General features: G+C 40.6%; 1 protein-coding gene across 1 annotated transcript in view; it reads right to left on the bottom strand.

Moving 5' to 3' along the window:
* The window catches only part of ANKFN1 (ankyrin repeat and fibronectin type III domain containing 1), a 156,141-nt gene that overhangs the window by 59,924 nt on the left and 82,966 nt on the right, over nucleotides 1–13,251 (bottom strand). Inside the window, exons 6-8 of the mRNA XM_035026784.1 lie at nucleotides 10,980–11,077; nucleotides 8,296–8,386; nucleotides 2,830–2,937 (exon numbers count right to left, since the gene is read on the bottom strand). Coding sequence (XP_034882675.1) covers nucleotides 2,830–2,937; nucleotides 8,296–8,386; nucleotides 10,980–11,077 — 297 coding nt within the window. The remainder of the gene's footprint in view (nucleotides 1–2,829; nucleotides 2,938–8,295; nucleotides 8,387–10,979; nucleotides 11,078–13,251) is intronic.

The following is a 13,251-nucleotide window of genomic DNA, read 5'->3' on the forward strand; positions in this document are numbered from 1 at the left end:
CATTATCTAATTTAATCCTCCTAACAATCCTGAAAGATAGATACTATTATCTTGATTTTTTCTGATGGGGAAGCTATGGCTCAGAGAGGTCAAATGCTTTTCTCAGGGATACACAGCTAGAAAGTAGTAGAATTGGGATTTGAAATAATTCTTTTTCCTAATTGTAAGATTTGTATATGCACTCAACCACACAGATCTCAACATACTTGAGTATTTTATTTTACTTTATGTTTCAAGTTTTATTTAAATTCTGGTTAGTTAACATATAGTGTAATATTGGTTTCAGGAGTAGAATTCAGTGATTCTTCACTTACATACAACACCAAGTGCTCCACTCCGCACAAGTGCCTTCCTTTATACCCATCCCCCATCTAGCCCATCTCCCCACCCACCTCCCTCCAGCAACCCTCAGTTTGTTCTCTGTAGGTTAGAGTCTGTTTTCTGGTTTGCCTCCCTCTTGTAGTTGAGTATTTCAAATAACAATTTTGTAGTTTTTCTGTATGTAATACCTAATTATCCTTGGTTTATCATTTGAGACAGAGTAATGTTAAATTATCTTGAAAATCATTCCATTTTTTTTTTGGTATGAGGTCATTTCCTTTAACTTGGCATATTATAGGTCAGCATTTCCCAAAGTCTTTGCCTTGGAACACTAACTCTGTGAAAAAAGTTTTACAATGACTTTACAAATAAGTTTGGAAAATGCTTGTTTAACCAAATTCAAAATGTCTCTTTATTAGAGTCTTTAATATTGTAATGCCAATTTTACATTTCCAGGAAAGGGATATATAATGCAACATTTTCCAAACTTACTGACCAGAGACCCTTTTTCAGCTGAGCATCTTAAAAATAAAAAAAAACCACTTCAGGTACTGTTTAAGTGTCCAGAGGACATTTAAATATAAAAAATATTTTTCCTTTTTGGGAAGTTCTACTTATGCCTTACTTAAATTTTTCCTGACATTGTGTGTATATTTACATCCCTGTGGGGGAATAGCATATACATTGATAAAAGTTGAGTGGAAACTATTGAAATAATTGGGCTGTCTAGATAATTGTTTCTTCTCCCCTCTTTTTTTTTAAAGATATTATTTATTTATTTGATAGAGAGACAGCGAGAGCAGGAACACAAGCAGGGGGAGTGGGAGAGGGAGAAGTACTCCTCCCGCCTAGCAGGGAGCCCAATGTGGGGCTCGATCCCAGGACCCTGGGATCATGACATGAGCCGAAGGACAGATGCTTAACAACTGAGCCACCCAGGCACCCCTAGATAATTGTTTCTTGATTATTAGATAGTAACCTAATAGTAATGGGGAGAGCATTTAAATCCTCAGATAATATGAAAACCCCTCATTCTCCTGAGTAGTTTTAGTTTTCCCCCTCTGGCAAAGACCAAACACGAAGTGGCTTATGAATTGCAAGGAATCATCTACTCAGTTGCTTTATTACCTTTCCCTGGCATATAAGAACCAATGGGCAGGGGAATGATGGAGAGGCAGCGGAGAGAAAGGAGCCTAGATAATGCCTGGCCTGCTTAAATGAGCCCCGATAACAGAGAACTGAGTATACTTTGGTCAGTGTGGAATCGTTAAGGCCATGGTATGGGTAAAGTTTTCCTACAGATCTGGGAATGAAACCCACTTGGGTTTCCTTCTCAGCTTCTTCCATGCACATTTATATTTTCTAATGAACTACTCATTAAAAGAATATTATTTTCTTGCAAACACTTGTCCTCATTTCTAGCTATGGCCAACACTTCTGAAGAGCTCTGTTGTTACAGATATACAGTAGGGACCAACTGTTTGCTAAGACCAAGTATGATTTTTTATGTCTAATTCAAACTCAGCTAGTGTCTCTTAGTTTCAACCGTGATTTCTTACCTAGCCGGCCCAGCAGTGCCCTGAATCTAGAGAGTGTAATGCAGTTGGGATCTGATGGGTGAAGGAGCATGGAAAATGAAAACTTTATGGAGGCTTTAATTCTCCAAATAAAACTAAGTGCCTGTTCCACGAATCATTACACAGATCAGAAACCTGACCCTGTCCCATTTGAAGAGCCCAGATAGAAGAGAAGTTTTTAAAAGCCTCTCAGAGATTTTCTGGGTATAGTTGGCTAGGTCTAGGGATGTGTGTGCTCTCCTTTCTCCTAAGCAGTAGTACAGGGGAAGATTAAAATTCAGGGTGAGATCAACATCTAGTGCCCAGTCCCGATGTTCAGGGTGGGACACAAAAATGAGGTGTAGCAGGAAGACTGCACTTAGAGACAGAAAACCTAGGTCAAAATCCTGATTCTGTATTTTCCTGGCATTGTGACCTTGGTCAAGTCATTTAGCCTTAGTGGTTATTGCCAAAATGAGGATGAAAAAGAGACAGTGGATGTGAAATCACGTTGCCATCTTTATTGCAAATATACATGAAGATTTCTTGTTGCTGTTAAAATCGGCTAAACTTCCTCAGGGATGCTCATGGAATTTTCCTTGGGGCTGAAAAGTTCGAGGGTGAATATCCCAAAGACCCAGCACACTGAGTTTTGTGAAGGGACAATTCAAAGGGAAGGGAACTAAGGGCAGCTGCTTTTTTTTCTTGAGCTTTTTTTTCAAACCTTTTCTGTGGAGAGTGGGTGAGAGAGAAAGAGAGCAAGGGAGTGAAGAGAGGGAAGTCTCTTCTGAAGGGTTAAAGCAAGATAGTGCTGTAAAGTGATTCCAGATGTACAAATATTAATATCTCTCTCCCTGATGAATGAGAAGGTATGACCCAGTTAGGAAACTGCTAACATTACCGGCGCCACCGAGACCTCAGTCAGTGGCCCAGCACAGATTTTGATCCTTACCCCGGCAGCTATAATGCTGATGAAGGGCTTGGACCTGCTGCAGCAGACCTTCCAAAATGTCACTCTGTCCCCTGTGTCTGGGCTCTCTGTCGTCATAGTCTTTCCAGTCTATTGAACAAAAGAAACAGACACAATGAAATTTTAACATGGGGCAGGCCTCTCTCCTGAGGCCTAGCCTCAGGAGCTGGGTTCTGCTCACACCCCCTGGGTCTGGATCAACACCCAGCACTTGCACAGCTTGGGGCTGCCATTGTTCAGGGCCCTGTGCAAAACAGCAATTGTGGTTGGCTTTTTGTGTTGGGCAGTTTTAGGGCAAGAGAAAGTGGTAACTGAAGGCCAAAAGAAAACAGGGACTCTGGGAGTCCAAATTCCACCCCCCAGCTCCTTACCCTCGTTTTCAGCATCCCGGGTCCTAATCAGCCTCCCCTGCCACCTCTCCACGCAGCACCCCAAATCGCAACTGGATTTCCACAGTAGGAAAGAAAGGGGTGGGAATGTGCAGACTAGATGAAATGCACAGTCCCAATGCTTTTATTGTAGGTTTCACACTTTTGGCCAAATTGACATTTCTTTCCAAGGAAAGAGCCCATGTCAGATGCCAAGAAATGGAAATCTACATTTTGCTCTAATGAATGTCTGCTTTGGTTAGCTGGCGCAGCAAGCCCTGCACATACTCGGAGCCACCAACCACCCTGTCTGCTCAGTCTCTAAATATACAGTATTAGCTTACATGGCAAATTTAAATTGCAATACCCACTGAGATTTTTCTCCCCCTTTTATTTTCATTCCATTTGGCTATAATGATATCAAGAGTAATAACCCGTATGGGACTAATGTCAAGATGGTAATTCTGCTGTCTCCAACTCTGGTTTTTTTTTTTCAGCAGGTCTGTCACTTCATAGTCCATCCCTTCTTCTATCTGCCCCCAGCCCAGTTTTACTCTCTGAACCTTTTAAAAGCAATAACTTAAAGCACTTCTTAATTGAAATGCTTTCTTTAAAAATGCTAGTCACTATCTTCTAGTAAAGCCCGTTAGTTCATGAGTGTATCTGAGGCTTAAATTCTAACTGAACCAGTTTCAAATTCCCCTCCCCCCAGATTTATTTTAAAATATGGAGTGTCCCTTGTTCAGAACCTTAGGCAGATGTCCTGATGGTTAAAGTTAGGTTTTAAAAACATCACTCATTGACCCATCCACGACCTAACAGTCCAGCACAGTTAGAAAGAACACAGGTTCTGGAGTCAGATAAAACTGGGTGTGAATGCTGGCTCTTTGGGCTCCTGGCTCAGTGTCTGTAAGGCACTAAACTTAACACTGACAGGGCCTCTACTCTGTAATGTGAAAAATGAACGTAGTATCTAGCTTGCAGGATTTTTTGTGAGAATGAAATGAGAGGTTTATTTGGTATCCGGCGCAATGCCTGTTACATGGCATGATGTAAATCATAACTTAAAAAAAGAAGGGAATTCCTTGATGAAGAGTGAACTCCCTGAGTAGTGAGTATGGAAACATCGTTTCTAACCCTGTCAGGTGATTCCCTTTGAAGAAGGAGGCCTCAGATTTTTGAATCCTTCCTCCTTCCTACGCTCCCCCCCGCCCCCAGGTACCTGTCTCCATTTTACCTCTTAGAAGACTGAGGCCCAGAGAGAACCATTCCAGTTGTATGTTACTCAGCTTGTCTGGGGCAGAGCCAGGACCATAATGTAGTCTCATGGCCCTCCATATAGTGCTCGTTTCCTTATACCGTTTGTTTTGTTTTGTTTCTTTTGGGAAGGAGGGTCAGAGCTTGGTTGGAGTTTGTGTGGTGTGGCTTAGTTGTGGTCAACTCTGGAGACAGGGAATTGGCATAGGTGCCTTCTGTAGACTGTTGCTTGTGGGCAGAAACCGTGACTTAAATTTCTCTTTGCCTCAGGTTTCTTCTCTGTAAAGTGAGTTTTTGAAAATTTTAAAAGGTTGTTTGAGGTTTAAAAAAATAATGTAAGTAAAGCACATTCTGGGCACATCAGGGACACTCATTAAATGTTGGTGAAGCATTGTGAATAGAAGGATGGTGTTCAGGTAGCCTGGGCTAGGAAGGGTGCTTTTACTGGGAAATTTGGAAATGTCTGAGGAATCAAACTCCAAGTGATCCTCATTCTCATCTGTAGTGTCCCTGGTATTTGGGCACAGTGATCATAAATGCTGCTATCATGGATTCCCAAAGGCCATTATGAGTTTGTTCCCTCAGTTGGGTGAATGCGTCTTTAGTGCTCATGATAAGAGGAGTAAGTTACTTACTTGCTTGAGTAAGACTTCTGGGTGGTTGAGTTATTATGTGGCCCTGCACATGCTAATATATTCTAATGAGTGTTAATACTGCCATCAACGCAAGGGGAGATGAAATGGAGCTGGCTCTTTGAGCTGAGCCCTATTACATCAGAGGCAAGCTCAAGCTGATGACTTTATGATACATTTCAAAATTGCTAATGCTAAATTGCAGCCCAAGTGAGCAGTGGACATGATGCCAAGGTTTTTGGAAAGAATGAGTTTTTCTCATAGATGTTTGGAAGGTTCTGACGACTACATAAAATAGGAGACTTTAGGGATGAGGGAGAAAATTGAAAATATATTAAGAAATCAGGAACCTGACAGGAATAAACTTAGTGTGGTAGGAAAAGAGCAGATTGTGCCACATAATACAGTTCACTGTTCTGGTAATGAGACACTTCAACTGCAACACAATGCAGAGCTTACATTCAGGGGCGATATCAGGGCTTTCCTGATCGTAACTCAGACAAGCCTGTCTGGGTCCTTTTCTCTTATTATGTACCATACCATATAACATAAGTCTATAAAAACACATTAAGGCCTTTTGTAAAAATATAAAAAAAAGGTTTTATAGCTTACTGGAACATATTACCAAATTTCCAATTACTCTGTCATGTTAGAATACATTGTCCTCTAGTAAATATCTGAATACTGATATATGTTGCATCACAATGTCATACTCTGTTTATAAATAGAGCTGGAGTGTTTTTATATTGCTCTTTTCCAAGTGATATGGCATGTCTGCAGCAACTATAACGACATGTTTGGACTTTAGTTCTTTGCCAGATACCCCTACTAGTCAAATGGGCCATGTTAGAAAGGTTGGCAGTTGCTATGTTAATTAGCAAGTAATAAGTGACTCTTCCCAGTCCTAGAAGACTGTTCTTGTCATTCTGGAGAAAGCCCTTTCAAATAGGCTGTGAGGGAGAGTGTCTGATTAGAATTTGAAGTTTGTAGAACATCTGATGCTTATAAGTAATGCATCCATATGCAGATCAGAATTTGCATTCGGAGTGGGAAGTTTTCCCTTGTCCCACCTTCAGGTCAGCTGACACTATCATTTTCTTTTTTTCTTTTCTGTCCCTTCTATCCTTCATCAACAATATATACTTTTTTTTCTCCCTAGAATGAGATGGTTTCCCTTAGTATCTTAATCTTGCAATATTATTAGTTTGTGTTTCTGATGTCTTTAATAAAAAAGATGTCCAAGTAAGACTGGAATAATTAAATCATCAAATGCCCATGGGACTCAGGGGCCTTAGAGATCTCTGGTGTCTGTGGTCCAGAGCCCTGTATCACCTGGTGTAGCTATGTGAATCCACCAGAAACGGCAGTCGGGAAGGGTTGGCTGGCTGGCTCTTAGTCTGCTTGTCTGCCTGATAGCAGAGCACTAGTTCCCACAGCATAGGAGACATGGCATGGGCTTGATCGGTGTAGGCTTGAATCCTGGCTCAGCCACATGCAAGAGTTGTGACCTTGGGCAAGGCAACATCCTCTCTAAATCCCAATTTCTTTATTAATAGAGGAGGACAGCATAGTGGATAAGGACAAGGGCCATAGGATTTGGGCCTGACTTCAGTGCTTGCTGATTTTGTGATGTTGGGCTCTATGTATTCATGTGCCTCTATGTGAATAGTTCCCTTACCAGTAAAATGGAACTACTAATAAAAACCACCCCAATGGGTCTGTTATGAAGATTAAATGAGTTGATCCACATAAAGTTCTTAGACTAATGCCCAGCATTATAGTAAGTCTTATGTTGGCTCTGATGTTCAGAGTGATGCAGATGATGAAGATGACGGTGCTTATCCACAAGACAGGAACAGTGATGAGGGACTCATGTGAGGATTCCGTGAGACACTGATGAAAGCCCATAATGTGCCACCTGATTCATGGTTGATTCTAGGTAAAGGGTTGTTATAAAACATGACACATAAATATATAAAAAAAAAAAACAACTAAAGAGCCTACAATCCTATAACCCAAATATCCACTGTCAAATGTTGACAGTTATGTGCAGACAGGCCTACCTAATAATAATCAAACTCACAGCTTAAATATGTGAAAAAAAATTGCATTTTGTTTTTACATAAAACTTATAAAGAATTTCTTCCACACAGTGAATTTTTTTAAACACCATTTTAGTGGTTTCATTTTGTTCTATAATGTGTATATGTATATATCATACTTTATTTAACCATTGAAATAATATTGGATATTTGTTCTCTCTATACATGGTATTTCACTATATTGATAACACTGCTACAGTGTGCATATTTGTTCATAACTGTTTGTTCTGCCTTTGTTTCCTTAGGTTAGATTCCTAGATAAATAATTATGGAGTAAAAAGAAATGACTGTTCTTATTATGGCAAATTGTGTCCCACAAAGATTGCACTCTTACAAGAAGTATATGATACCATTTTGAACTATCATCTTCCTGAAGGTTTTTAAAACAATGAAAACAAATTTAGAGCTATTATGCAGAAAAATCTATCATATGGTGTATCTAGAGATGTTTCTTCTGGTTAATTAAATTTCCTGGTTAATAGAGAGATACCAAATATACCAGACATAAATTATTAATCACATAATTAGAAGAGGCTTTTGCTGGGGTTTTCAGCCATCACTACAAATGTTATATTTGTAGCAGAGTGTAGCGGAGTGCCTGTTAGTAAGAAAGCGTTTTCTTCTGACAGAATGTCAGATAAATAAGATTTGCTATATCCCATTCCCTTATCAATTTGATGTGGGTGAGGGGGTGAGGAGGAGAGAAGAGAGCTAGAATGGGCCGCTACTCCTGCTGTGTCATTCACAACCTCCCCACAAAAGCCTTGGGAAAGGTAGGATTGGACTCATTCTACAGATGGAGAGAGTTTAAGGAACTTTTGTAGGCCACACAGCTAAGAAAAGGTATCCTGGGTATCAGATTCGGTCTTGCTGGTTCCAAATTCCCTCTCTTTTCATCCCACTGAGTTGCCTCCCAGGGGAACATTTCTGCAGAGGAATCATTCATTATGTGGCCCAGATGCTATTCTGAGGAGGTCTTGTTAGTCCCAAGCAGTGGGGAGAAGGAATGGCAATGGTATCCTGAGGGTGGATGGAGGGGGAGGTTGGAGCCTGTGGCCAGGCTTGAGAGGGTTCACAGCCACCACCTACTAGAAGGCGAGGCACATGCCGGTACCGTGGTCTGAGCAGGTCCCCATCCTTTCATGTTATAAGCCGAGACTTGAACAAAATACTGTTGGCCCTGAAAAGTATCGAAATAGAGAGAATGTATGCATTAGGAATTGTACTGAATTACTTTTACTCTAGAAGCAGGTTCCTATGTCTGATTAACTCATTGATCCATTGGGAAATCCACTAGCCAGGCTTTAGCTTTCTAGCTTTTCTTATTACATTTATGTGTAGTAATACACATCTTTGGGGTGACTTTAGTTTCTATGAGCTTTCTTTTTTCAAAATTGGAATGTCATAATTACCTTTTTTCCTCTACCTGAGTTATACACTAATTATTAAAAGTCACACACAGTTCTGCAAGGTTTACCCAAATCAGCAATTCCTCACCTTTCTCCTTATTTTCCCCTCCCTGGAGGCAGTCACCATCACTTTTATTAGCTGATCGACTTGCTTTTAAAATTAACAAGTTACAATGGACATCTTTTCAGTTTAGTACATCACAGATCTGGTTCATTTTTTTAGTGGCTGCATAGTACTTCACCGTGGGCAAATAACTGTCATTTATTTAACCAGTCTCCCCCACTGCTGAACATTAAGATTGTTTCCACATTTTACACCACAATAAATAATGCTGCAGTGAGGGGCGCCTGGGTGGCTCAGATGGTTGAGCGTCTGCCTTCGGCTCAGGTCATGGTCCCGGGGTCCTGGGATCGAGCCCCATGTCGGGCTCCTGTCTCAGCAGGGAGCCTGCTTCTCCCTCTCCCTCTGCCTCTGCTCATGCTCTCTCTCTCTCTCTGTATCTCTGTGTCTCAAATGAATTAAAAAAAAAATCTTTAAAATAAAAAAAATAATGCTGCAATGAGTATCTCTGCTCAGCTATTAAAACTTTTAAATTAATTCTTCGATTTCACTTCAGTTTTAAAACCATCTTTAAAACAATGGCTTATATTCTTTAATGTCTTCTGACACCAAAAATTTAGGAGTTGTTTTTGTTTATGTATAATCTTTTCAAATGTTCTGTATAGTTTCCTATTTTTGCTTTGCTTTGACAAGTTATTTTTTTCCCCCCAGCGAACCCAAAGAGGCATTTTTGAAGCAAGCATTTGATAAAACATTGCTTGTGAGAATTATAAAATAGCGTTTGAAGTAAAAAACAAAACCAAAAAACAAAAAAAGCCCACCGCATCTTTGTAGGGCCTTTGCTAGAAATTTTAATAATGTTGGCCTTACCATATTATAAAGTTAATTTTTTTTAACATTAAAGACAGGTTTCTAGGTACTTCAGGGTTATGGCGATTCTGCAGAAGGGTCAGTCTCCTTCTAGGCTTTTATGTGATTAGGATAGTGTCTGAATTGCTCTCATTGGACGACCAAGTGGAAAAACTTAATCCCTATAAAAATTAGTTGAAATATTAGAGAAATTCTCTGTGGAGAGTTTTCCATTTTTATCACGTGATATCACTTTTTCTTTTAAGCAAAGGAAATTCCCTGGGGTTCTCTTCTGGCCCTCTTCCATCATGTGAGCTATAGGGTTGGGAATCAGTCTTCTGCGATAGCATCTCTGGGGGCCACCCACTCAGGGGTTTGTTTGCTCTGGTAATCCACAGTTTTGGCCCTGGTATAGACGTGTGATTAGGACTAAAAGTCAAGATTCTGTGGTGGTGACCCAACCACCAAGAATTCTATTAGAATAAGCTGGTTCAAACTTGAAGAGATGCAACCAAATGCAGCTTTTTAATGCTGGGTTTCAGGTTTACACTTTATAGATAACTGTTTTAACGGACTAATCTTTTAGGAGAACGGCAACAAAAACAAAATTCTCCCTCTCTCTCTTGCATAAAAGGTCTAAGATATTAATGATTTGAATTGGAGCAAAAAAAAAAAACAGGTTTTACTTAAGTATACTTTAAAAAATTTTTCATTAAAAATGACTTTGATGATTGTTTTGTTGCATTTTAATTATTTGAGGAGATACAGGGTTTGTTCCAGTACAAACTGATTTGCTAGCTGTTTTTATTTTTTGCATTGCATATGCTCATATGGCTTAGAGTTCTATAAATAATTAATGTTTGAGTTTAGATTGGTTAAACAAATAAGCACAGTTTGTTCCAGTTTTTCATTCACAGTTTAAATTGGTTCAGGTTACTGAGAAATGTAGTGCCACCATATATAGTTTCTTTTCTGTGAAAGCAGATTTAGACAGATTTTTTTTTTTTTAATCAAGGGAAAAGGATTTCTCTCAGGAAATTGTATGACTCCAATAGATGACTGATCTCAACTGAGGCTATGGGGGTGAGGGTTAGAGGAGGCTGTTATTTTTACCATCAGACAGGGAGTCAAAATTGGATCTCTCAGAGCCTTTGATCCCCCCTGAAGATTAGACTGTGATCCAGAAAGCAGCAGCTTTCAAGGCTTGCATGAGGCCAGTCTTTTTCTGATCTCTGTAGAACATGGCAGCTTACAAAGTGGTTCATGCTGTCTGCTCACTCCTTTGTGGGGTTCAGATTATGGATACCAGACCTATCACACTTAACGAGTGGCAGTTGTTGCCAGAGGACTGGGTGTTGGCAGTTGCTTCCAGAGTAGGCATTTGCTACCCAAATCCCAGTACAAACATCATGGGCAGGGGAATGGGAAGCCTAATGGGAGGATTTGGCATTTACCGTTGTAAGTCCTGTGATTGTGCATCTCAGGGTCTGCAGGTTTTCCATGATGATTTCTCCAACCAAAGGACAAAAGTCTTTAGACATGCTCCATTCCACTGCAAGGAGAGAAAGAAGGAGACAGTATGAAATTTACTCATATATCAAGAAGCATCACAGAAACTCTAGCAAAAGTGTCTCTCAAAAACGGTAAGTTTACCCTCCTTTCCCTGTATTGGCACATCTCACAATCTTCCTTAGGGTAACAAGTCAGTTTCTAAGTTCACAATTATTTTTTAAAACTAGAGAGGAAAATAAGTAATCATTGAACAGTGATTAATATACCTTAGATATACATATGTGTATGTATCTGTGTACTTATGGATATAGACACACACATGCTCAGGCACGTTATATGTAACAGTTCATTGTATGTAGAAGGTAAGTTATTAATTGCATGGGAGAAGCGAAGGGTACACTAGGACATTCCCTTCTGTTAGCTGCCCAAGTCTGGTTTGGGCTTTACCATGCTACTGAAAGTGCTATTTCAAGGTCCCAGGGACGTTCTCTTTCCAAATAAAGAAGTTTCCTTTCATTTCTTTCTGTGTCATTGGACACCTTCTTCTTCTGGAAGCATTCTCTTCTTGTAGTGTCCCACATGCTGCCCCCCAGGCTCTCCTCCTCCTCCCTGGTCTTGTCTTCCAAGCTTTTTATTCGCTTCTCTTCAGCCTCAGGATTTGGGGTTTGTGTCAGTGCTCCCCCCACACCTGACATCCCTAAAGTGAGTGTTCATTCACAGTTCAACCTAACACCCAAATTCTAACGCCCCATTTTACTGTGAGGCCATGTTCTTTCATAACATTTTCCCTTGGTTGAAAAAATTGTGGTCAGGAAAGATAAATTGTGCCTCATCAGTATGGAGTGTCTTAAGTGACAGTTTACCCATGGCAGAGTTTAGGGCAATCTGATTGAAGCAGGAGCTTAGGCACATAGAAGACAAGGCCTGCACATCTAACCCTCATGACGACAAGCTATAGGTTTTAAGATTTAAGTTATGTTCCCTATGACACTTCAGTACTTCAAAATTAAGCCGAACCATCCCTGAGGCCTGCTGCTTCTCTGGAGTCACACATCCCTCTGATGTGGGTGCTGCCCCTCGGCCCCTCCTCTGTATGTTCCTAGGAATCTAGCTTGTTCTCCTCATTCTATAGAAATTGCTTTCCTAAAGTGCCTGGTGCTCTGATGGTCTGCAACAGCCTCTTCCTGGGAAAGCCAGCCACTCTGGCCTCCCTGATGTTTTAAAGCCTTCTTTCCCCTCAGTTTTGGTTGCACCCTTTCTTCCTTTCTCCTGACCCCTTTTCCTGGGCTCTCCCTGGTTCCTCTGAAATTTCCTTCTCCCTTTGCTGTGATGTTCTTGGGGGTTTGGTTTTGGCTCTTTTCTCGCTTCATATGCTTGTCCCAGGCAGTGACCTTATTCACACTTCTGGCGCCAGCGATGGCTCTCAAAACTGGAATTCTAGGTCCAGCCTCTCTCAGGACTCTGACTTCCTCCGGCAGATCTGCACGTGAGCGTCCGCTAGTACCTTCTCTTTGCCAAAATAGGTGTCTCCTCTTGTTTTCTCAGTTTCAGCTCATGGCATTGCCATATACTTAATCACCCAACCGCAAATCTCAGAGCATCCTTGCCTCCTCTTTTTCCCCAATTCTTCATGATCAGTTGATCACTAAACCCAGTAGGTTCTGCTTTAAAATGTCTCCCAGAAGTTTCTCTCTCCCCCTCACACTGAACTTATTCTAGGGCAGGACTTTATAATCATGTGCATCCATCTGCAATTGATTTTTTTTTTTTTTTGCAAGGAGGTATAGGCTTAATTGATTAACTGATCAACTCTCCTAATTGATTTTTCTGTTCATCTTCTTATCCTTATACACAATCTGCTCTTACCAGCCTGAGTTATATTTAAAAAATGTAGATCTCATTATTTCATTTCTCTGCTTAAAGTCTTTTCATAGTGTCCAGTTGCTTTCAAAATAAAATGAAATGTTGGGGCCCTGGGTGCCTCAGTGGGTTAAGCATCTGCCTTTGGCTCAGGTCGTGATCTCAGGGTCCTGGGATCGAGCCCTGCGTCGCGCTCCCTGCTCAGCAGGGAGTCTGTGCCTCTCTCTCTCCCTCTGCCCCTCCCGCCTGCTCATTCTCTCTCTCTCTCTCTCTCAAATAAATAAATATCTTTAAAAAAATTTAAAAACCCAAAATAAAATAAAATGAAAAGTTAACAAGGCATTCAAGGACCTT

Source organism: Mirounga leonina, unplaced genomic scaffold (genome assembly GCF_011800145.1).
Source record: "Mirounga leonina isolate KUSES-001 unplaced genomic scaffold, KU_Mleo_1.0 Mir_200, whole genome shotgun sequence".
NCBI classification, from domain to species: domain Eukaryota; kingdom Metazoa; phylum Chordata; class Mammalia; order Carnivora; family Phocidae; genus Mirounga; species Mirounga leonina.